At 33.9% G+C, this 26,652-nt stretch overlaps 4 protein-coding genes across 4 annotated transcripts; 2 read left to right on the forward strand and 2 right to left on the reverse strand.

The window, feature by feature from the left end:
• Positions 1 to 21,875: 21,875 nt before the first annotated feature.
• Positions 21,876 to 22,353, reverse strand: LOC145012786 (auxin-induced protein 15A-like). Its single transcript, XM_078971582.1, has one exon. It carries the CDS (start codon positions 22,243 to 22,245, stop codon positions 21,943 to 21,945), a length of 303 nt encoding a protein of 100 aa, XP_078827708.1. The 5' UTR covers positions 22,246 to 22,353; the 3' UTR covers positions 21,876 to 21,942.
• A 747-nt stretch (positions 22,354 to 23,100) lies between these two features.
• Positions 23,101 to 23,400, forward strand: LOC145010350 (auxin-responsive protein SAUR19-like). Its single transcript, XM_078968907.1, has one exon. The coding sequence runs from the start codon at positions 23,101 to 23,103 to the stop codon at positions 23,398 to 23,400; it is 300 nt and encodes a 99-aa protein (XP_078825033.1).
• Positions 23,401 to 24,473: 1,073 nt separating this feature from the next.
• Positions 24,474 to 25,403, reverse strand: LOC145010116 (auxin-induced protein 15A-like). The gene has a single exon (XM_078968697.1). It carries the CDS (start codon positions 25,168 to 25,170, stop codon positions 24,868 to 24,870), a length of 303 nt encoding a protein of 100 aa, XP_078824823.1. The 5' UTR covers positions 25,171 to 25,403; the 3' UTR covers positions 24,474 to 24,867.
• A 609-nt stretch (positions 25,404 to 26,012) lies between these two features.
• LOC145010351 (auxin-responsive protein SAUR19-like) lies at positions 26,013 to 26,312 on the forward strand. The gene has a single exon (XM_078968908.1). It carries the CDS (start codon positions 26,013 to 26,015, stop codon positions 26,310 to 26,312), a length of 300 nt encoding a protein of 99 aa, XP_078825034.1.
• Positions 26,313 to 26,652: the final 340 nt, after the last annotated feature.

Below are 26,652 nucleotides of genomic sequence, written 5' to 3' on the forward strand. Positions count from 1 at the left end.
TCATAGCGGAATGATTTCCATGATGAATTATATGGATGTTAACTCTAATGAATGGTGGATTGATACAGGTGATGCCCATCATGTGTGCTCAAAGAGGGAGTGTCTCAAGAATTGTAAGGTTGTCCAAGTTGAGGTAGAAATTTATTCATGAAATTGTGATTCTAAACACTTAATTTTGGTGTTTAAAAACATTTCAGAAATGGTATCACACAGAAAAGAGTTAACACTTAATGATGTGTTGTATGTTCTAGAGATTAGGAAGAACTTTTTCTTTGGATGGTTGTGGAACAATCATGGATTTTTCTTGTGTTTGAGTCCAATAATTTTGTACTAACCTAAAATGGTATGGTTCTAGGCAAGTGTTATGCAAAAGAGGGAATGTTTAAATTCCATGTAATGGCTAATGAGCCTAATTTCAATGGATTGGATAACTCTTCCGCTAAATTCCTTAAATCCTTTAATATGTTGCATCTTATACTTGGTCATGTTAATTTTGACTCATTAAGACGGTTAGTCAAACTTAAACACATACCTCACTTTCATATAAGTCAAAATATGGATGCAACACGTGTGTTGAATAAAAGCTAACATGACAATCATTTAAGTCCATTGAAAGGATAACTGAACCCCTTGGATTAGTTCATATAGTTGTGTGTGATATGAAATTGAATCCATATACTTTAATATAAGTACTTTATCACTTTTATTGACGATTGCATTAAACTTTGTTATGTTAATTTACTTAAAAGTAAAGATGTAAAAGTTTAAATTGTACAAAAGTGAGGTTAAGAATCATCTCAACAAAAAGAGTGAATATGGAGGTGAATATACATTACCATTTGAGGAACTTTTTGCAAGTCATGGTATTAAACATGAGCTTAAGGCACCTTATTCACCATAACAAGTTGCATCACTGAAAGGAAACATCATATCTTAAATGAAATGATGAATGTTGCATTGTTGCTTGTGTTTTGGGTTGCCACACTCAATGTGAGGGTGTATCGCAAAGGGTGTTATACCTTACCCAATGGTTGTAAGGATTTGACACTAGATTATTGGTTGCGTCTTTATTGGTTATGCACAAACCAATAGTGTTTATTGTTTTCTTGTACACTAATGGAATCAAAAAATGCATCATACTTTGAAAATGTGTTTCCATGACTTGATAAATAAAAGAAAAGTGCTCTAAAACAATTGAACACACAGAATCCTCTCATGAAGAAGAAATAGATCCTGATGGAGTAAAAGGGCACAAGTGAGAAATCATTTGGAGATGATTTATGCATGTATATGGTTGAAAGAGAGCCTTAAACTTTCAAAAATGTATTCACTTCCTCTGACAGATCTTAATGAAAAGAGGCAATTAAAAGTGAAATGGATTCTATCTTGCCAAATCACACATGAGAGCTAGTGGATATACCTCTAGTATGTAAACCACTTGGCTATAAATGGACTTTCAAGAGGAAAATGAAAGCAAATAGATCCAAGGAATATGAGAATCAGTTAGAACATAATGGTCTATGATTTCAATAGAAATGTGCACCGATTTCTTATTTGAAAATTTAGAATCACATGATACTTCTATACTCCAAGAATCTATTTCCATTAAATCCAATAATATTGGTTGGAATTCATCAAAACAAGATAAAGATTTTGATGGATATTTAGATACTTAAAATGAAGTTTAAAGGACTATGAATGGAAATATGAGTATTCTAAATTTGGAATCATATAATAATTTCTTACAAGATCATGTTGGATTAATTTGTAAAACCCAATAATGGTTCTCTCGGTTGAACCATTAAGCTTGAGAAATTACCGCAGTTTAGTGGATTTCCAAATGAGAAGTAAGAGCTGATGAAATATTTGAAATACATGTTTGGATTACAAACATAAAAATATCTTGATTAATTTCATTTGTATGCTCTTATAATTATACATGGCTTAACTTCTCAAAATTTGGAAGCATATCATTCTGGCATGAAACTAAAACTTTTAGAAATATATTTAGAAGTATAAATCTACATGGAACTATCAAGCTGTTATCTTACCCGATGGAAAGTAATAAAATATATGAGTAGTAAAGTCAGTATATGATTAAACAAGCTTTGGACCAACGGGTATCAAAAGTTTGAATATGTCATTCAACATCAATGTATGTGATGAAATAGATCCATATAAATGGCACTTTAGATCGTTATTCTATTTTATGACATAGTAGGATGATTAAGATAGGATGTGTCATAACTAGCAGTTTGTCAGGAAATCCTGTGATCGTGTAAATGTCATCTATGATAATACTTGTAACTCTAAATACACTATTTTCACTCTATGACCACAAACTTAATCAAGATTCACATGCGAAGTTCAAAACTTTACATAAAGCATCTAAATAGTCAATTGGGGAGTTGAAAACCCTAGATATCCGGGTTCAAGTTCATTATGGACTAGGATTTTTTTATTGGGCCTAATGGACCAATAAATTAACTCAACTATATTGAGCTTAGAAACCCTATTTGGATTCTAAAGGGACCCAATACATAAACCTAGAACATTTTGGGCCATTTGGGCCTAGAATGATTCATTCTAACCCTAATGGGCCTTATTAGGCCATAATTGATCCAACTAACCCTAATGGACCATAAAACCCATTCTTATATGTCATTTGGGCCGTGAATTACCCTAAAGGCCCAATGGGCCGAAAAATAATTGTTGGGCCTCATAATTTCGAGCAAAGGCTAGAAAATAGGCCAACCTAATCTGCCTCCTTTCTCTTTAGCCCATTCTTGGCCAAAAAAAAAAGAAAGAAAGAAAATGCATGATTAATCTTAACAATGCCACCTCATTTTTATATATAGGATAACAATGCATTATACACAACATATATCTATTAACTTCTCATATCTCCATGAAACCATCACCTCAAGACTTCTCTCCCTCTCTCATTATTACTCTAGGCCGAGAAGAGCACACATACACACACACACACACACTTCACTTGCAAATTTCTCTCAAATAAACTCTCAAACACTCACAAGAACACTCCTTCTAAACAAGAAGGTTTGCCACAAAAAATCATCATTTACTTGTAAGTTCTTACATATACAAGTGCTATAACTTCATTTGATGTCAAGACACTCCTTTTAAACAAGTGTTTGTAAATCCTACTCTTAGAACCCTCCTAAGTTCAAGATCTACTCAAGAAAGGTTGATAGGATCAAAAAAGTTTCTTCCACTTCTTCATATAAACCGATTCATCACCCAAGGTGAGTTCATACCCCTTGTTTTCGGTTTTTACATGATTTTTGGGGGAGAATACAAGTAAAAATGTGTATATCTATGTGTTATATGCTTGATATGTGTGATTTCTTAGTTTATTTTGTAAAAATGTGTTAAATCTTAACACATCTCGACATCTTAAGTAACAATCAGTAAAAACCCATGAATTAAGTCACCTTATACATCATATTATCAAGTTAAAATTGTTTATATGTTTAAGATATAAAAAATTCAAAGCAAAAATCTTGTTAAGGGTCATATTTGTCAAGAAAACAAAAGATAAAGGCAAAAAGTGACATTTACAGTTTTATAAGGATCAAACAGGTCATACTTGTATAAAAATGGGTTTTTATCTAACCATACTTTTTAAAGGGCCAAACGTGTAAATTTTAGCCTAATGGGCTTAATATTTGGGCCTCACGGTTTTGGGCCCAAATTTGCGAAAAATAAGAAGTTTTGGGGTTAAAAATGTCATCTGATCAAAGTTTGAGCCATAAATGTAAATAAAGCAAATTTAGGGGTGAAAATAACATTTATTTCGAAATTGGGATTAAAAATGCATAGTTTTTGGATTTTAGGCCATAATTGATCCAACTAACCCTAATGGACCATAAAACCCATTCTTATATGTCATCTGGGCCGTGAATTACCCTAAAGGCCCAATGGGCTGAAAAATAATTGTTGGGCCTCATAATTTCGAACAAAGGCTAGAAATGGGCCAAGCTAAACTGCCTCCTTTCTCTTTAGCCCATTCTCGGCCAAAAAAAAAAAGAAAGAAATAAAATGGATGATTAATCTTAACAATGCCACCTCATTTTTATATATAGGATAACAATGCAATATACATGACATATATCTATTAACTTCTCATATCTCCATGCAACCATCACCTCAAGACTTCTCTCCCTCTCTCATTATTACTGTAGGCCGAGAAGAGTACACACACACACACACTTCACTTTCAAATTTCTCTCAAATAAACTCTCAAACACTCACAAGAACACTCCTTCCTTTCCTCTCAAATTTTCGAGATCCTTTATGCATTTTCTGTTGGGTTATGAGCATTCTAACACTCCTAAGTGTACATGCAACCCTAAATACCTTGGATTTATGTTTTCTCTATTATACATGCAAATATGAACATCCAAGGTATTATCCTAATCTAGCATACAATAGTATCAATATAACAAGATAGAATACATACCTCTTGATGGTGCTTGTCTTCATGAAGCTTGAGTGCCTAGTGCCCCAAGTGTGACACCTCAAATGGTTCACACAACACCATAAGCACTTGGAATAACTTAGAGAGAAATTAGAACACTTCATGAAATCGTCTAGCCCTCATACACACATAGTCACGATTTCTTGAGCCATGGGTTTCTTTTATATGGTGGCTATTAGGGTTGCACCATGTAACTCATGACTTTACCCATTCCTTATGCTCCATGGATTTTAACCTCCATGGAGTATCCATGGGTCACCCCATGGACTTAGTCCAACATAAGGAATCTTGGATCACAAGCCCACATATATAAGAATGAATGATTTACACAATCAACCCATATATTTAATTAGTCTCCTTTTGATCACTTAATTAATCCCAAATTAATTCTTGATCAATACTAATTAAATAACCTTATTAATATATTAGAACTTATAATATATTAACAAACCTTAAGTGTTATTTCTCTCATTTTAGTCTATCCAAGTGCATGATGCCATGCAACCCAAATGGACCATGCCGGGTCGGGTCAAGTCTTACCAATTATAGTTATGGACTTAGACATTAATCCAACAGTCTCCCACTTGGATAAGTCTAAAACTATTTTTGCGTATGACTTCAGGAACCAACTGGCAATCGTAGCTCTCAAAAGCTTCTGTCGAACTCTGACCTTGTAGATGAACTCTGATCTTTGTCAATGACTTGTCCATTAGATAAGGGATCATATATTCCTCCATTCTAGATATCATATGGACTGAGACATGGATTATAATCATTCTCTTTGTCCATTTGTTGTTTCCCGATTTCCGATTTATGACGATTGACTAATTGAACAAATCAAATCAGTCCTGGCCCGGCCGAGCACTTCCATTTGTCATCATCAAATCATCGAGGGGCCCACAGATATCGCTTTTATCCCAAAGGTAAAAGGAATGGATAAACTTCGACTCATATGGCTTGTTCTACTAGTTGTTGAATCATACACAAAGACACGTTTTATAACATCGAGTTACCAATGCGTTTCGTGTAATCAATGTACTATCAACTCATAGTAACAACTCATATCTCTAGGTTTGAAGAATATAAGATATTATCGTCTCATGATCACTCGTGATAAAATCCATGAAGTGATTCCAATGAGCGCGGGTTGAATCCAATACTCAGAACTTATGAGCACTCATGAGTGTTGTAGCCCTTTGTCCAACATCTTAGACCTCTACAAGCCAACCCATGACAGTCTTAATTCATATCTACTTCCAACATATGACCGACTGTGGATGGTTTGAATAACTTAGTCATTCCGGAAGAATAACCTAGTTTATTCAGGAAGTCAAAACATGCAAAGTGAAACACAATAATAATTGAATCCAATATGGTCTCAGAACTTATGAATATAAATAAAACACTTTTTATTTATCACCATATGATTACACATTATTTATTGTATATTGTTTCAGCTATCAGCATTATTCTTGAATTTAGAACAATAGTTGTCCCATGCTCCAAGCATGTACACTATGTTTTTCTAAACACTAGTCATGCCATACACCAAGTATGCATAATATGTTTGTCTATGATCTTTATTTTGTGAACTAGATCAATTGAACATAACTTCAATGATTCTCTTTTCACACTCCCAAATCCTTACTACAAATGCAAGAATTCCAAATTCATGTCATTTACTGAAATCTGTTAGATTCTAAACTTATATGCATCGATCCTCTTGTAATGATTATGCACAAAGTCAGAAAGACTTAACAACAATCATTACAGAGCATTCCAAAGGAGATCAAGTCCTTGGAACCATCCTTCTTGCATTAAGTTTCCTTAATCTTACACAGATTGAAAATTCTAACTTTGAAACATTTCCAGATTCCATTTCGACTATCACTTCTGAACAAGAGTTGCCTCCTTACAGATTATGTCAATATGGTCCTTCCAGAATTATCAGTATACTTCCAATTGTCCTTGAGCAACCAATCTTTGGTAAACCTTAGATTGTCCTCGACAATTGTTTAATCCTTTTAGTCATATCCAGTTCTAAACCTTTTCCCTTCTTAATGCCCCAGGCATTTGGAAATTTTTAGAAAGGATGAATATAGCACATGTAATCGATCCTATATCCGAAGCATATGGGACACGATTCATGATGTCTCACATAAAGACTAAACCAGTCTTTTGCTATAACATTTCCATTTCTATTTGCCAAGTTCTCATAATTCAGATTATGAAAAGGGATGCCGTAATCATAATCGAATTTAAGAACGCAAATAATGGACCCATATACAGAATTTCCTTATGTTGAGCTATTCCAACATGAAATTCATATATATCCTTGACTAAATGATTAAAACCTCACGATCTAAGCTTATAGATTTGAGATGAAGTATAATTTCCTCTCCCTTAATTATAGCAAAACAACTTTTCCCAATTGAAACATTTTGTTTTCTATAATTAACATTGCTAGCTTTCAATACTTATCGTAATTATCATGCTCCCACTAACATGATGATTATTAGCATAACACTTATGCTCCCACTAGCTTTGACATGTACTCAGAAATCACTGGACTTCTAGAAATCAATACTTTATTGACTTTCTTACCAAAGTTCAGATTTCTGATACTAGATTGTTTTGATAAAACTTTATCAAAAACATACACCTTCCCTTGGATAGCACACTTGTGTGTCTAAACAATTATGAAGAGGGATGCCGTAATCATAATGGTTAGACCTTTTTGCCACTTCTCACAAGTTCAGGTTAGTGTGCCGGTAAACCACACACGCTCCACTAACGACTTTAAGAATGCAAATATCACAATTGCTATCTAACTAAAATCTACTTAGTGAAAGTGTTTCCTCACCATCATTTTCATGAATCGGAGAGAAACTTTATGACACTTAGATTTAATGGTGTATGTGTTCTTATCCATGTGAATTGTCAAAACCATAGTCACAAGACAAGGATAATGACAAATCCAAACTCATATGGACTGAACTCAATCTTAATTTCTTGCCACCTGGTAGCTCAAGGGCCTACCATTGCTTCCAAGTTGTTGTGCAACACATTGAGAACTCTAAAAACTCATATGCAAAGCCAACTTTAACTGGAATGGGCACAGAATATGTCAACACGATAGGTTATAAACCTTAAGTCGTGTGCTAGTGAAGAACTTTAGGTTTCATTCTTGATTAGTTCTTGAGAATTTCAAGACCTTTAAGACTCCCACTGTCCTCTTGACCTATAAGACTCCCTTGTCAAACATCCAAGAGATAGTGTGGATTCTAATCAAGACAAACACTTCACACAATTGGCCGAAGTTGGTCTTTGTTTTATCCAAAACATCACAACTTACCAATTTCAAATGTACAAGAGTAGAAAACTTTTACTCTTACATTTGTCAAGTGTTTTAAACCTTCTTTAAGACATGTCACTCAAATTACAATCTTAGAGTATGACTCTAAGACTTGTATTGGAACGAAGTATGACTCATCTTCTTGATTTAACCATTTCAACAATTCAAGATCCCTTCTTCTTAGTCATGAGAATGCACTAAGACTTCCTTAGAGAACTAATTTTGATATGGTTTCTTAATCATTAAGATGATCACAAAACTGATACTAAAGTACTCTCCCATCTTTTCAGATTTGAGAAACTTTTATCCTTCTGCCTAACTTGATTCTTCTTATCCGCTCTGCCATGCATTGGAGCCTTTTCCAATGTCTCAGAGTTACACTTAAGCTTGTAAGTATAATCATATTTACTGAGCTTTAGTAAACTATGACGAATAGCCTTACATCTTTTGTGGTGGATTTAATCAGTGCACATGACTATGTACTCGATCCCTTAGTCCATTACTTGACTCACACATCCATGTGAACAAGTAATCAGTCTTAATTTTTCAAATACTTGAAAGTTCTCATTCATCATGCTATACAACTTGCATGATTCCAAGTCCCGGTCCAATTGAGACTTTGGATGATGAGAGTCTTTCCTTATTTGGTAAATTTAAACATTACCACAAATGAAGGAATCAATTTCATATTTCCACTCTTGCTATTAATGGAATCATATAAACAACAATTTTTCCTCAAATGCCATTGTAAGGATATTTTAAAATAAATAAAATCAAATTTTTTCTTTTATTTTAAAACTATGCGGAAAAACTTATCCTTACAATTCATATGAAAACTTGCTATTATCTATTCCTTAGCAATATCTCATAACTCCTAAGAAGTAGCTCAAGAATCCGATCTTCAAACTACGCGATAGAAATCCATCTATGCGATCAGATTCAGCATATTCTTTCTTTAAGTTCCTTTACTTTTCTTTGATTCTTAAAACATCACCATGTGACCCAGTCACATCATGTATAAGGAATCTCAGAATAGAAACTTAACAGAGTTAGAGTAGTGGACTTTTACCTGAAGTAGAGTCAATCTTATTGACTTTAACATCCTTAGGTAAATTAGGCAGCTTCGCAACTAATGACCCTTTCTTTGGCAATATAAACATATGGAACCTTTGATAATGGTACACAGGACTATTACAGACTTAGCTTTTCTCTTTACCATTTGTTCGACCGAGTTGACTATGGCCGATCCCTTTCCATTGGGAAGAGAATGCTTTTTCTGTATTTCCAGTGTCACCATTGTCAATGTCCATAAAGTTTCAGGAAGTTGATCTTAACAATAGATAAGATCATTAAGGGTCTTGTCATAGTCTATTTCATAGGTGTCCCAAAAGAACTCACTATGTGACTTAGAAAGTGATTAAACCACCAACTTTCTCAAGACTTTGACACCCTTCTCTCCCGGCTTGTCAATATGTGACTACATCTCCAAGATGTGATCACACCTAGACCTTGCCTTGCCATTAGGGCTTGAGTGACCTTAAACTTTTCAAGAACTTGTGGGTTAGGGAGAATAATCGGAGGAGGAGAAAGAAGTATGATATCCATGGGACATCATCTTCATTTAGGAAAGCTTGTTTCAAGAGATTTGGGAAGATCATAAATGTCTAAACCAGACATCTTTTTGGGAGATATTCAAGATAGTTGATTTAAAGTCCTTAATATGACACCCAATATGAAATATTAAGGCTAGGACCCAACAAACTATTTTATAACTTAGAAGAGGTATGCCGTAATCCAAGCTATAAAACAATTTGAAGGTAGGTGAATGACGATTCACCAATTTCCACCAAGATAAACGAAATGTATTATTAGGTTTTAATTGGTTTTGGAAACTCCTAGATCTTTTGAGATTCATTGAACTGTTCAATGGCATGTTTTAATCTCGAGTGTGCCCTTCAAGTTTTGTGACTGGGATGCCGAGGATCACAAAACAAGGTGTGAAGTAACCATGCAAATTACTTGGTACCCTTAAGTGTTTATCCCTCAATCGATGTGCTGGTTAACCACACACGCTCCATCGATACTATGATAAACATTAAGTTACCCTTTGCCTACCTTGTTAAATACGAGTTAGTGTGCCGGTTAACCATACACGCTCCACTAAGCGACTTAAACAAAGTGCAAAGTGTAATTTCATGGATTAGCACCTTATTCACATTTTCCTAAGTAACTAAGATTGGGAATTATTAAGAGTTTAGTTACTTAGTATTTATCATTAATACTTTTAATGAAGGGAGAATTATAGTCATGTCAAACCCGTTCGGCTAACGACCCTCCACCAGTCAAGCAAGCGGTGGGTGAGAGTGGACACCCATTAAGTTGCCATTTTATAGGCAACAACCTTATACCCACCTTATAGACCGGCTTCGTGAATGAGGCGTACTAGCGGTAAGACCGACTTTACTCTTATACATATATATATATATATATATATATATATATATATATATATATATATATATATATATATATATTATTAACTTATAATATTATAAAGTATAAGGGTTGAATTTTAACTTTTAAAATTCTAAGGGCTAACTTGGAATTAAAGTATTCATAAGGGAAAACTTTACAAATTCCAAAAACTTGAGGGCAAGTTTTGAAACTATTCAAAACTAATTAATTCCATAACTTATATGTTTAAAGTAGTTTTAATCCAAAATCTCTTCAAGTTCCATAACTTGAGGACAAATTATGGAAGACTTTAAACTAATAAAGAATTAACTTTTTCTTTATTTTATAACTTATGAAATTAATTAAGGTTACATTATTTTTTTTTATTTATTTAATGAAGAGACTCTTGGTCCTCCATAACTTGAGGACAAATTATGGAGTCATAACTCCAATTAAAAAGAACTAGACTCTTCATTTTTGTAACCTTTGCCAACTTTATGAGTTTTATGAGTCTTTAATGTGACTCTTCATGTAACTTGAGGATAAGTTACACAAACACATTTTGTACTCAACTCTTAGATTAAAATGGATTGAAAACAACTATTTCAATTAACTTTTCTATTAATCTAAGAAACTCATAAGAACAAGATAATTCAAATCAAACTTTATCATGTAATTAGTCTAACCTTTAAACTAATACAAAACATGAATCTATTGACAATTATCTTTGAAAATGGATTAGCATGAACATTACCACATCAAAAAACAAGTTTATAAGTTCAAAAACAACTTAGGGTAATGTTCCTACTCCATTTCTAGCCAAAAACCTCGAAAGTATGCTGTCTGGGGTCCAACTCGTCGAGTGCATGAACACAACTCGGCGAGTTGGATACATTTTGCCTTGGACTCGTCGAGTCCCTTCATGGACTCGGCGAGTCTGCTGGGCTGACAGCATCAATTTCGATTTTTCAGCTTCTATTGCAAGTATAACAAGAAAAAAAGCCTAGGCTCTGATACCACTGTTGGGTTATAAGCATTCTAACACTCCTAAGTGTACATGCAACCCTAAATACCTTGGATTTATGTTTTCTCTATTATACATGCAAATATGAACATCCAAGGTATTATCCTAATCTAGCATACAATAGTATCAATATAACAAGATAGAATACATACCTCTTGATGGTGCTTGTCTTCATGAAGCTTGAGTGCCTAGTGCCCCAAGTGTGACACCTCAAATGGTTCACACAACACCATAAGCACTTGGAATAACTTAGAGAGAAATTAGAACACTTCATGAAATCGTCTAGCCCTCATACACACATAGTCACGATTTCTTGAGCCATGGGTTTCTTTTATATGGTGGCTATTAGGGTTGCACCATGTAACTCATGACTTTACCCATTCCTTATGCTCCATGGATTTTAACCTCCATGGAGTATCCATGGGTCACCCCATGGACTTAGTCCAACATAAGGAATCTTGGATCACAAGCCCACATATATAAGAATGAATGATTTACACAATCAACCCATATATTTAATTAGTCTCCTTTTGATCACTTAATTAATCCCAAATTAATTCTTGATCAATACTAATTAAATAACCTTATTAATATATTAGAACTTATAATATATTAACAAACCTTAAGTGTTATTTCTCTCATTTTAGTCTATCCAAGTGCATGATGCCATGCAACCCAAATGGACCATGCCGGGTCGGGTCAAGTCTTACCAATTATAGTTATGGACTTAGACATTAATCCAACATTTTCAAGAAGGTTTGCCACCAAAAATCATCATTTATTGGTAAGTTCTTACATATACAAGTGCTATAACTTCATTTGATGTCAAGACACTCCTTCTAAATAAGTGTTTGTAAATCATACTCTTAGAACCCTCCTAAGTTCAAGATCTACTCAAGAAAGCTTGATAGGATCAAAAAAGTTTCTTCCACTTCTTCATAAAAACCGATTCATCACCCAAGGTGAGTTCATACCCCTTGTTTTCGGTTTTTACATGATTTTTAGGGGAGAATACAAGTAAAAATGTGTATATCTATGTGTTATATGCTTGATATGTGTGATTTCTTAGTTTATTTTGTAAAAACGTGTTAAATCTTAACATATCTCGACATCTTAAGAAACAATCAGTAAAACCCCATGAATTAAGTCACCTTATACATCATATTATCAAGTTAAAATTGTTTATATGTTTAAGATATGAAAAATTCAAAGCAAAAGTCTTGTTAAGGGTCATATATGTCAAGAAAACAAAAGATAAGGGCAAAAAGTGACATTTACGGTTTTATAAGGATCAAACAGGTCATAGTTGTATAAAAATGGGTTTTTATCTAACCATACTTTTTAAAGGTCCAAAAGTGTAAATTTTAGCCTAATGGGCTTAATATTTGGGCCTCACGGTTTTGGGCCCAAATTTGCGAAAAATAAGAAGTTTTGGGGTTAAAAATGTCATCTGATCAAAGTTTGAGCCATAAATGTAAATAAAGCAAATTTAGGGGTGAAAATAACATTTATTTCGAAATTGGGATTAAAAATGCATAGTTTTTGGATTTTAGGCCATAATTGATCCAACTAACCCTAATGGACCATAAAATCCATTCTTATATGTCATCTGGGCCGTGAATTACCCTAAAGGCCCAATGGGCTGAAAAATAATTGTTGGGCCTCATAATTTCGAACAAAGGCTAGAAATGGGCCAAGCTAAACTGCCTCCTTTCTCTTTAGCCCATTCTCGACCAAAAAAAAGAAAGAAATAAAATGGATGATTAATCTTAACAATGCCACCTCATTTTTATATATAGGATAACAATGCAATATACATAACTTATATCTATTAACTTCTCATATCTCCATTCAACCATCACCTCAAGACTTCTCTCCCTCTCTCATTATAACTCTAGGCCGAGAAGAGCACACACACACACACACTTCACTTTCAAATTTCTCTCAAATAAACTCTCAAACACTTACAAGAACACTCCTTCCTTTCCTCTCAAAATTTCGAGATCCTTTAAGCATTTTCAAGAAGGTTTGCCACCAAAAATCATCATTTATTGGTAAGTTTTTACATATACAAGTGCTATAACTTCATTTGATGTCAAGACACTCCTTCTAAATAAGTGTTTGTAAATCATACTCTTAGAACCCTCCTAAGTTCAAGATCTACTCAAGAATGCTTGATAGGATCAAAAAAGATTCTTCCACTTCTTCATAAAAACCGATTCATCACCCAAGGTGAGTTCATACCCCTTGTTTTCGGTTTTTACATGATTTTTGGGGGAGAATACAAGTAAAAATGTGTATATCTATGTGTTATATGCTTGATATGTGTGATTTCTTAGTTTATTTTTTAAAAACGTGTTAAATCTTAACACATCTTAACATCTTAAGAAACAATCAGTAAAACCCCATGAATTAAGTCACCTTATACATCATATTATCAAGTTAAAATTGTTTATATGTTTAAGATATGAAAAATTCAAAGCAAAAATCTTGTTAAGGGTCATATTTGTCAAGAAAACAAAAGATAAGGGCAAAAAGTGACATTTACGGTTTTATAAGGATAAAACAGGTCATACTTGTATAAAAATGGGTTTTTATCGTAACCATATTTTTTAAAGGGCCAAAAGTGTAAATTTTAGCCTAATGGGCTTAATATTTGGGCCTCACGGTTTTGGGCCCAAATTTGCGAAAAATAAGAAGTTTTGGGGTTAAAAATGTCATCTGATCAATGTTTGAGCCATATATGTAAATAAACCAAATTTAGGGGTGAAAATAACATTTATTTCGAAATTGGGATTAAAAATGCAAAGTTTTTGGATTTTGGGCCAAAAATGTAAAATTTGTGGGAATTGAGCCAAAAGTGATTTTTTTTACAAATAAGGGCTGAAAATGTAAATTCTTGCAAATCAAGGTTTAGAATGCCCAATTAAATATTTTGAGTCAAACGTATCAACTATTAAACCATTGCCCCAAAAAATATAAGTTTTATTTAGGATTTAAAATGGTATATTTTATAAACCAATAATATCGTTATAGATCAAACATTGAGTATCTTAAGATCATAAGTAAATGGTTGATATAAAAACACAATACCATATCAAATATACAAAAATAGAATAATGGTATCAATATTGGGCCTGGTACTTGTAATACATGCTTATTGGGCCTTCGTGATCCATTTGCATGTTCATTGGGCCCAATATAATCAATTCATGTCTACTGGGCCTTAGTAACCCAATGACATGCTCATTCGGTCTAAATAAACTTTTACATGTTATTGGGCCTTAGTGGCCCAATTGCATGTTAATTTTATCCGAAGAGAGTCATTGTATGCTTAATGGGCTTCAATGTGTCCGTTTGCATGCCATCAAGCCTAGAAATAACTTACGTGTTTAATAGGCCACAACTGTCCTTATGCATGTTTGTTGGGCTGTGTCTATCACATTCAAGTATTATCAGGTGTTAGTAAATAAAACTACCTTTAACATTAATCATATTCATGTGAAAATTATTGGGGTCTAATGAGAATTATCGATCGACACCATTAAGTGTTTGGTCGTAGCCTGTAGTTATAATCAGAGTCTCTAGGAAGGGAGAGCGGGAGTTTGTATAGATCTATACGGGGGTGACTCCCCCACACCTGAGCTGTTTGTTATAGTTAGACTCGGCTAGTGTAGGGTGACAAAATCTTGATCCAAACCGGCGTTTGGAAAAATGCCAAGTCAGGCGAATTACTCATTTATCATGCATGGTTATAACGACTCACATAGAGATCCATTACCATTTATACTTTTCAAGGGAAATCAAATTCATACATTGTGACGATACAAAACAATTCATACGATAATGCAATTATTACAATACTATTATAGATCAGGAAATATCGGATTTTTCGGGAATTACCATCATTTACTTTCTTTTACATGCATCAAATACAAGACAAGGAAAACTTTTGGAATTCATTCATTTACACATGTTTTGAAATCACACATACACACATATATTAGATCATCACATCATGTTGTAAACAAATTTTACAAAAAATATCAGATTTTTTGGGTTATACTATCAATACAAATCTTTTTAAATCAAACTTGCTTTTGAACTCACCAACATTATATAAGCTGACCGTTTTCAAAATAACTTGTATTCTTAGGCAACCATTAAGCAGAAGAATCTTCAAGTGTGTGGATTTATTTTGTGTAATGTCAAGCATCATACAATTATTAACATTTTGGAATATGTAATCTAAGACAATGTACTTGATGTGAACAATACCAATTGTATTATGTAATGTTTGGTGATGATCGTGTTATGTTTCATGTATATATTCATTATGATGATATTTCAAGTTTTTAGTCACACGAACCCTCACATATTTCCATCGTCCGGTTCGAGGGTGTGACAGGACGCCTAAAGAATTTTACATGTAGATAGCTAAAGCAAGAAATTTCATGGAAAATGTGATATTTTCAAGGAAACTCATGTATGGAATATTCATAATTACATCTGGCCAATGTTATTACGAATTCACAAATACATGTAGTACATATGCTTATCGTATTATGTTGACACAATTATGCATATTCAATAGTGGTAACTATGGAGTAAGAGTAACCATATTGATAATGGTCAACATTTGTTGGAAAATGTAGGATAACAAATTTGCAAGTTTATAAGGCCTTTGTAAGTTCTTAGGAGATGTCCTATGATAAGCTAATATCTCCTATATGTGTACATGGTGAGTCTAGACATATTTTTCAAAGACATAACATCATTCAAAAATGACTCTCAAGGTGAATTATCTTTAATGACTACAGAAAGTCAAAATAAGATTGCAGATCCATTAACGAAATACTTGGAATGAGAGGTTGTTATGAGGAATGGGACTAAAACCCATTTATTAATAATTTATTTCGATGGAAAACCCTACATACTTGACTGGAGATTCCAAGATCTAGGTTCAATGGGACAACCTACTTGCATATAACATTTGTGAATCACTGTGGGGGTTAACCCCAACCCATTCCTAAAAGAAACAGTGATGCAGGTTAAGCTTATAGCTGAAGATGATAAGTTGTAAATCATCATGCATTAGCATTTAATGATTATGATGCAATTACCTATGTGAGAGAAAAGTGGGTTCGCTTCAAATGGAATTGTATGGGCACATTCCTAAAAGCTCTTACAGAATCAGACAACTGTCAATTACCATAACAGACATATCAACGAAAACCTAACTAGGTCAGAGAGAATCATGTGATACATATATTGATTATTTACACAAACGGCAGTACAGTTCAAGGACATCAAGTCTACTGGTTTGCTAGTAAAATAAATACATATCTTAAAGGAAGGTTCAAAGGGTAACACCTACCTATCCAATGCATGATTCAACTGTTGGATTTATCTAGGTAGTTTGAAAATGTATGATAAATCTCCATTCATGTGGGGGATTGTTGGAAAAAAAATGAATGAGAAATTACGCACAAAACTATGGTGTTTAGAGTGGTCGAGTGGTTAAACAATTAAAGTAAACAAAATTCCTATTTTGTTAATTTTTTGTTTAAAACTGAATTAGAATAGAAAAATAAACAAAATTTCCATTATAAATTTTGTGTTTAATATTCATTTTAATTCAACAATTAAGGTGTTGTTTTGTAATCTCCATAAATTATAATTATGGTGAGAGTTACAAGTTTGCACTATAAAGATAGTGATCTTCTACGTGGTAAAGGACACGGAAAAACTCTCTACTCTTCTCCCTTTCTAACACATCATTTTCTAGCATGTATCAAGATAATATACAGACCTTATTGAGTTCAACGGTCTTGAAGAACCGATCTTGCTGTTGTATGTTGGGAAACAAACACCCAAAGTGAGTCGAATTTATTTTAAGGAAATTGTGTCAAACACAGGCCTCAACTTTTTTTTTTATTATTATTATTTTTTTATTTTCTGTTTCGTTTTCGTTTATCCTTGTTATAGTTTCTTACATGATATACTTCCAAAATTGAGTAGTTACAACCATATACATTTATAAATAAAGAGCATACAAATAAAATTAATCAAGCCATTTTATGCTTGTAATCCAACCAGATATTTCAAATATGCCATCAACTCTTACTTCTCATTTGGACAATGGTGGATAGAAATGGAAGGTTTAGGACGAAGATAATGAGTTCACACTCCATGCTTAAGCAAGCATGCTCTTTGGATTTGGGAGAGATGAAGGTGATGGATACGAGCATGGAATGAAGGCTCGATGAAGGCGGTAGAGTCTAAGTTCAGGTCAAAATCCACATTAGCCTTCATAACAAAAACCCTAATGTATTTGAACACCTCCTCGCCAAGATAGGCGCATCACCCGAATATGGAACTTTGATTAGACAAAACACCAAATTAGGTGATTTATTTTCCCCATAAAAGCTTCCCACCAGAAAAGGTCACACAGCTTAACACCATATACAAGCCAATAAATCAACTCTCTAAATAATACTGGTGTCATGTGTATTTTTACCGAGAGTGGGACATTGCTTCAACACTTGAAATGATCAAGTTCAACTACTCCTTAAACACCTGCCCAATGCCCTTTGAAATGGATATGAACTATGGAGTTGGAACAAATATAAAAAGCTTGGATGACTACATTTACCCCACCTTTGTTTTTTTTTTCTTAATTAAAGTTGTAAGAAATGTACATGATAATTTCTTGTGACAATGTTATTATTTTCAGTTGCAAATATTCTTAATTAGGGTTCAGTGTAATCGATTACAGGTATTTCACTTACGATTTTGCCAATTCACACTACAAGAATAATGACTATTAGTGACGACAGGCGTCGCCGCTAAAGGTCCCGATTGTCGCCGCTAATACCTTTAGCGGCGACACGTCGCCGCTAAAGGGTCGCCGCTGTTGGTTCGTCGCTAATACCCAATTTGTCGCTGCTAATGCTTACCGTCGCCGCTAATACCATGTCGCCACTAAAAGTGTCGCCGCTAATTGTAGTTTTCTCTTTTTTTTAGTTTTTTTTAAACATTCTTTCCATATACAAAACAAACCTTATAAAATTATAAAAATTGTTATAAATTATAAAAACTTTATAAAAAATATAACCAAAAACACATCCATACATACACAATACACATACAAAAGCATATACATACATATACAAAAACACATATACATACATGATACACATACTAATACACAAATACATACATAATACACATATAAAAACACTCATATATATATATATATATATATATATATATATATATATGTATACTAATACACAAATACATACATATACAAAAGACAAATTCTACATATAAATGAGTTCATAGAAACGAGAAGGGGGAAGAAGGAGCTGATAGAGGAAGAAGGAGTTGAAGGAGGAAGAAGGAGCTGAAGGGGGTTATATCTGGGAAGGGCATTAGCGGCGACGCCTTTTAGCGGCGACACGTTGAGTATTAGCGGCGACATATAGAGTATAAGCGGCGACACCTTTGGGGGGAATTTTGATGGTCAAATTTTTTGACTATTATCCGCGACAACTTTGGGGGGAAAACTTTGGCGGTCAAAATTTTCGAGTATTAGCGGCGACATATAGAGTATTAGCGGCGACACCTTTGGGGGGAATTTTGATGGTCAAATTTTTTGACTATTATCCGCGACATCTTTGGGGGAAAACTTTGGCGGTCAAAATTTTCGAGTATTAGCGGCGACACCGTCGCCGCTATTGGTGTCGCCGCTATTGGTATGTATATTATCGATTTTCAGTCGTTAGATTAGGGACAAAATCAATGGTTAAGGTTTCACCTCATATTTCGACGCGGATCGGGGTCGATGGGCATTAGCGGCGACACTTTTAGCGGCGACAGCCACCTTTAGCGGCGACACATAACACGAAAATTATGTGTCGCTGCTAAAGGTGGCTGTCGCCGCTAATGCCGATTATTCTTGTAGTGTCACATCAAGTACATTTGGTCATTGAGTGATTGCATACATATTTGTTAGGTTCAACACTGTTTAAGAAAACTACAGTTGAATTCATCATGAAATACTATAAGATAATCAAAGAACACGTGACCTAATGAAAAAACCCAAAACACCACCGCTTAATAAAATTAAGGAAATACATCAGATTGAATGAAAACCATTGTCATGGAAACTATTGAAAGAGAACTTTGTTTGTCATTCAAGTGTATGATTATAACATCAAAAAATATACAATAGATTCAAAACAATTTCTAACACTGTTATAAAACAACATGGACAAGTGACCTATCCCCACATGTTGCAAAAGGTAGTGATCGGTCAGTACTTTACAAAATTGTGTTGGCAAATAAAATTATCTATAACTTGAATTCAACATGTGCCCAAACGACTTGTGAGATCAAAGAATGTGTGCTCACTACACCGGATTGTGAGGCCACCCATTGGATGGTCATAACCAAACTCTTCTTCAGCCTGACATAATAAGTCTTGAAATGAAGGTTGGCTTAAGAAGGACACAGGAATCACAAAGCGCTTCTTTTCTTGCTCTCCAACATAGACTGCCAAATACCCTTTGGGTAGATCCATTGTTGCTGTGTGGGTTCGATTTGACAAAGGCCGTTGGAAAATTTGTTTTGCTTGAATGATCCGAGGCATATGAATACCCATTTTTCTGAAGGTCGGTGAAGGGAGTAAAATAATGTGAGAGTATTTTCTAAGTGAAAGGTTTTGTGGATGAGTTAGAGATGAAATTATGTTGGTGCTTTGTCTTTCTGACATGCTTTATATAGTGGTTCATTGATGCTTCAAATTTAAAATAAAGGAAATAAAAAAAAGGGAAATAAATTAAATGGCAGATAGAGACATTGTTACAGAAAGGTAATATCATGTGTTGTGTGTTTCAACTTGCAAGAAGGTATCATATCACAACCATAAACTCAGATACAATTAAATGAACTTAAACCGGTGCTTGTATACAAAAAAATAATTCAAGATAGAAGAGAACATGCATGGCCCTAATTCTATACAAAGTAAGCGGTGAAGAATAGTACACACATCATGGTCCCATGCGATATTAATGGGATGTGGCTGTATATGCTTCCTAACAAACACAAAAGTGTGGCTAAAATCTGATGGGTTTTAATTTATAAATGAATTATGTGTTTTGGTCCTTGTTAAACGTCACTGGAAGACCAAAGCATGTGACATAGCTTTTTCTTCCACAGAATGTCGCTATCCCTCATTTAAAATCCTATATTATTTGTATATATAAACAAATTAATATAAATAGCACAACCACAAGTTCTTTCAAACATTTCATCGTGAAGTCGTGCTTTGAAAATTTTCATTTATCATTTGCCTTTTGAAGTGAACAGAATTGCATTCCTTGAAAAATGACCATACTTATGCCCCAGATCACAAAAGCAAAACAAATTCTGCGATGATCATCATCAAATGAAAGCATCACAATAAAATATATGGATATCCCGAGAGCCTATTTAACAGTTTATGAAGAATTACTAGATCGGGAAGAGGAAGAATTTGGGTATGTTTACCCAATGGGTGGCCTCACAATCAATGTAGTGAATCTGGTATTATAACAAACTAACCACTAGGATCGATCTTGTATCAGTTGTAAATAGAGATAATTGTCCCATTTGTATGAAATTGGGACAAGGATTATTAATATAGAGTTCATTGTATTTTGTTTATTGTTATGAGATAGGACATAAATAAAAAAACTACTTTTTGCGTTTACTATTTTCCTCAATGTGAATTTCTCACAGTCCATAAACTGATAAAATCACTCCGTAGATAACTTTTCTTGTTTTTTTTGTCTTTTTCTGACACTAACCAATATATAAACATATAGAACGAAATAATGTTGGTCGTCAATTCTGTGGAGAAAACATTCTCAAGTAGCAATTCTATCTGTGATATATGGTAATACTGTTTGCCATATACATACACATGTTAGTAGCAGACACTCTGATAAGCATTAAATTAACAACAGTAAGCAGAATATATACCAAAGAAAACGAAACTGTATTTAATACTATAGTTGCAACCATTCAGGTTATGGTACCAAATATTAACCATTAAGAAAGCATGCAGTAGTCCTTAGTCTGACTTCAACAGAAATAGGTCCTGATCAATTGAGTTCTCTGATCGATTTCTAAACATGTATATACATAGTTTTTTGATTTTTCATATATATACCCAATGATCTTGTTAAGGACAAACACCGAGTCCTATAAAAAGAATAACAATAATTTCTAGATAAAAATATTAACTACCAAACATGCAACAAGAGTGGTACAAATATTATGTTTTACTCCTGGTTCTGCTCTCTGGGTTTTAGGAACAGGAAAGAAAGAATAACAGTAATGATTGATCTTTGAATTGCTCATATCAGTCTACAGAGAATCTTCAAATTGAGTCAACTTTTCATGAGAAAACTATTTACAATGAATTTTGTTTGTCATTCAATTCTAGATTATATCATTAACCAACACATAGTAAACAACTTGGCCAAAACAACTTGCAAAAAGGTAGTGATCATTACTTTACAAAAAAACTATTTACAACTTCAACTCAATAAATTGAATTCATAATGCGCCCAGACTAGTTGCGAGATCATAGAATATGTGCTGGCTACATGGGATTGTGAGGCCACCCATTGGATGGTCATATCCGTACTCTTCCTCTGCCTGATGTAATAAGTCTTGAAATGAAGGTTGGCTTAACAACGACACAGGAACCACAAAGCGCTTCTTTTCTTGCTCTTGCTCCCCAACATAAACTGCAAAATAGCCTTTTGGTAGATCCATTGTTGATGTGCGAGTTCCATTTGACAAAGACCTTTGAAGAATTTGTTTCGCTTGAATGATCCGAGGCATACGAATACCCATTTTTCTGAAGGTTGCTGAAGGAAGTAAAACAATGTGAGAGTCTTTTCTTTGTTAAAAGATGTTGCGGAGGAGTTACAAAGGAAAGTGTGCTGGTGCTTTGCCTATCACATGCTTTATATAATGGTTTATTGAAGCTTCAAATTAATGTACTATAGTTGATAAGAAAGCAATTAAATTACAGATAGGGACGTTGTGACAAAAAGGCAATATCATGTGCTCTGTTTCTCAACTTGCAAGAAAGTATGATCTTACATATCACAACCATATATTCAGAGATAGTATAATGTCTTTGACATTTACTTGTATACCCAAAAGAATTAATCATGGAGGAAAACATGTATGGCCAGTATTCTCTATAGAAGGTAAGTGGTGAAGAACTCTACAAACATCATGGGCCCATGTGATATTAATGGGAGTGTGGCTCTTGTTTCATAACAAACCCATATAAAATCACTGGGGTTTTCTTACAACAGGTGTGGCCTATGATGTATTAATATGTATATGGATATAATTCAACGCATTGATTAGGAAACCTTTGTATATAGGCATCATCACATGATTTTTTTTTATTTGGATGGACCAACCAATCCTTGAAATATTTAGATTCATAAATTAATTATGTATTTTTTTTTTTCCTTTTTATAACAGGAAAGACAAAGGCATGTGCTACTGATCCCATTTCCAGCATATGTCACCATGTGCAATCTAGTTTTCCATATACCATATGGATATATAAACCATTCAAGATGAATAACACAACCACAGATTCACAGCCTTTCCACAAGAAGTCGTGCTTTGAGAATTTTCATTCACCGTAAGCCTTTTGAAGTTAAGAGACAATACCCTCCTTATAAAATGGCCATTCTTATGCCCCGCATCACTCAAGCAAAGCAAATTCTTAAACGGTCATTCTCAAATGGAAGTAGGACAACAAAATCTATGGATATCCCGAAAGGCTGTTTAGCGGTTTATGTTGGTGAGCAAGAGAAGAAGAGATTTGTAGTTCCCGTATCGTTGTTAATGAAACCTATTTTTCAACAACTGCTTGATCAAGCTGAGGAAGAATTTGGGTATAGTCATCCAATGGGTGGCCTCACTATTCCATGTAGTGAATGTACGTTCACCGATTTAGCTTCTCGTTTGGGCGCATTATGACTTACTTGTATACAACATTCTTAGTTATCACGAGTAGTTGACTGACCAGTAGAATTTTTTTTTATCATTTGTAATTATGTCCCATTTTTGTAGGAAAGTTGAACCAAAACTATATAGAATTTATTGGATTTCGCTTAGTGTTATGAGATAAGAAATGCAGAAAATTGCATCATGCACTATTTTGGCTATAATAATTTCTCATACCTTGATGTGCGTCCCTAAGAAGATAAAATCATATCATATCAGTTTCTTTTTTCAGAAACCGGTATGCAAAATGATAAAATGAATTAAGAAAAGTGTATATGAGAACGGATCATGAGCTTTGTTGCGATCCATCTTCCTGCATGTAATAAATTTATATTTTTTTATTCAGAGGGCATACCACGTAGATACACATATCATGAAACAACTCTAAAAAAGTATGCTGAGCATAAAAAGTAATAAATATAGTAGTAAATAAGAATGAGACTTTAGTTTACACATATCATGAAATAACTTCAAAAAAGTATGATGAAGCCTATGGAGCTCACACATTTGTAACTTGATATTCATTGGAAGAGAACTAGAGGACCTGCTACAATCTGATAGCTATTACTGGAGGAATGTAAAACTTATTTAATACAAATATACAAGAGTTTCTTATAGATTATTCTGGCAGTAGGCTTCACATGGCTACCTTAATGAATCGGATGAAGGGTTATGGCTTGTTTTAATCATATAAAATTAAAGAGCTATATACACAAAATTTATTTTGATGATGTCCGCTTTTTTATAGATAGATCTTTAATTCATATGAAAATGGTAGATGGGAAGTTTGGAGTAGTGTGGCAACAAATATTGATTACTTGTTGCCCCCCACTTGGAGTTTTTTGCTTACATGAGAGTTTAATTTGGCAAGAAGATACTCCTGGTAAGCTTTAGTTAGGTGTTTGATGCTTCAAATCTACTATAAGATATTATGGGCATCTCCCCTTTCCGAGTATTAGCTCTGTAGAATGCTTCTTAAGACTTCTTATAACATATGTATACTCTTATAACAATGTTTAAACAAGAGTGGTACAAATATTATGTTTTATTCCTGGTAATGATCTCTGAGTTTTAGGAACAGGAAAGAGAGAATAACAGTAATGCTTGAACTTTGAATTGCTCAAATCGGTCAAAGTATAAGCTGATTCTAGCTTAGGAACCCAAGGAGAAAATATGTACACGATGCTTATATCATTCTACATACAATCTTCAATTGAGTCAAATCTTTTCTTGAGAAAACTATCTATAATGAATTTTGTTTGTCATTCGAGTCTAGATTATATCATTAACCAACACATAGTGGATTCGAATGAAGTCCGAATTCGAGTTTCAAAACAACCTGTATAACTGGACAACTGATGAGTATCACATGTTGCAAAATGGTCAGTGATCAGTACTTTACAAAAAAACTATTTACACCTTCAAGGATATAAACTGAATTCATAATGCGCCCAGACTAGTTGCGAGATCAAAGAATATGTGCTCGCTACATGGGATTGTAAGGCCACCCATCGGATGGTCATATCCATACTCTTCCTCTGCCTGATGTAATAAGTCTTGAAATGAAGGTTTGCTTAACAACGACACAGGAACCACAAAGCGCTTCTTTTCTTGCTCTCGCTCCCCAACATAAACTGCAAAATAGCCTTTTGGTAGATCCATTGTTGATGTGCGAGTTCCATTTGACAAAGACCTTTGAAGAATTTGTTTCGCTTGAATGATCCGAGGCATACGAATACCCATTTTTCTGAAGGTTTCTGAAGGAAGTAAAACAATGTGAGAGTAGCTTTGTTAAAAGATCTTGTGGAGGAGTTACAAGGAAAGTGCATGTGCTGGTTCTTTGCCTATCAGATTCATTATATAATGGTTTATTGAAGCTCCAAGTATACAACAGATGATAAAAAGGTAATTAAATTACAAATGGAGACAATGTGACAGAAAGGAAGCATCATGTGCTGTGTTTCTCAACTTGCAAGAAAATATGATCTAACATATATATCACAACCATATATTCAGAGATAGTATAATGTCTTTGACATTTACTTGTATACCCAAAAGAATTAAACATAGAGGATAACATGTATATATGGCCGGTATTCTCTACAGAAGGTAAGTGGTGAAGAAGTCTACAAACATCATGGGCCCGTGTGATATTATGGGAGTGTGGCTTTGTTTCCTAACAAATCCATATAAAATCACTGGGGTTTTCTTACAAGAGGTGTGGCCTATATATGATGTATTATGTATATGGATATAATCCATAGCATTGATTAGGAAACCTTTGTATATAGGCATCATCACATGGTTTTTTTATTTTGATGGACCAACCAATCCTTGAAATATTTTTGATGCTATATTGGCCTTTAGATTCACAAATTATTTATGTATTTTTTTTTCCTTTTTATAACAGGAAAGACAAAGGCATGTGCTATTGATCCCATTTCCACCATATGTCACCATATATAAACCATTCAAGGCGAATAACACAACCACAGATTCACAGCTTTTCCCCAAGAAATCGTGCTTTGAGAATTTTCATTCACCGTAAGCCTTTTGAAGTTAACGGACAATACCCTCCTTATAAAATGGCCATTCTTATGCCCCGCATCACTCAAGCAAAGCAAATTCTTAAACGGTCATTCTCAAATGGAAGTAGGACAACAAAATCTATGGATATCCCGAAAGGCTGTTTAGCGGTTTATGTTGGTGAACAAGAGAAGAAGAGATTTGTAGTTCCCGTATGGTTGTTAATGAAACCTACTTTTCAACAACTGCTTGATCAGGCTGAGGAAGAATTTGGGTATAGTCATCCAATGGGTGGCCTCACTATTCCATGTAGTGAATATATGTTCACCGATTTGGCTTCTCGTTTGGGCGCATTATGACTTGTATACAGTATTCTTAGTTATCATGAGTAGTTAAATGACCAGTAGAATTTTTTTTTTTTTTTTTTTTTTTTTTTTTTTTATCATTTGTAATTAGAGACAATTGTTCCATTTTTGTAAGAAACATATCTTGATGACCAGTAGAATTTTTTTTATCATTTGTAATTAGAGACTATTTAGAGTTTATTGGATTTTGTTTAGCGTTATGAGATAAGAAATGCATAAAATTGCATCATCCACTATTTTGGCTATAATAATTTCTCATACCTAAGAAGATAATTAAAACCACGTCATATCAGTTTGTTTTTTCAGAAAAGTCTATATGAGAATGGATCATGCC

The sequence above is a fragment of the Lactuca saligna genome, chromosome 8, assembly GCF_052625555.1.
Source record: "Lactuca saligna cultivar CGN05327 chromosome 8, ASM5262555v1, whole genome shotgun sequence".
Taxonomy (NCBI): Eukaryota; Viridiplantae; Streptophyta; class Magnoliopsida; order Asterales; family Asteraceae; genus Lactuca; species Lactuca saligna.

Excerpts from the sequence above, each read along its gene's own strand:
- LOC145010350 (XM_078968907.1), top strand. The coding sequence starts at position 23,101 with ATGGCCATTCTTATGCCCCGCATCACTCAAGCAAAGCAAATTCTTAAA.
- LOC145010351 (XM_078968908.1), top strand. The coding sequence starts at position 26,013 with ATGGCCATTCTTATGCCCCGCATCACTCAAGCAAAGCAAATTCTTAAA.
- LOC145012786 (XM_078971582.1), bottom strand. The coding sequence starts at position 22,245 with ATGGGTATTCGTATGCCTCGGATCATTCAAGCGAAACAAATTCTTCAA.
- LOC145010116 (XM_078968697.1), bottom strand. The coding sequence starts at position 25,170 with ATGGGTATTCGTATGCCTCGGATCATTCAAGCGAAACAAATTCTTCAA.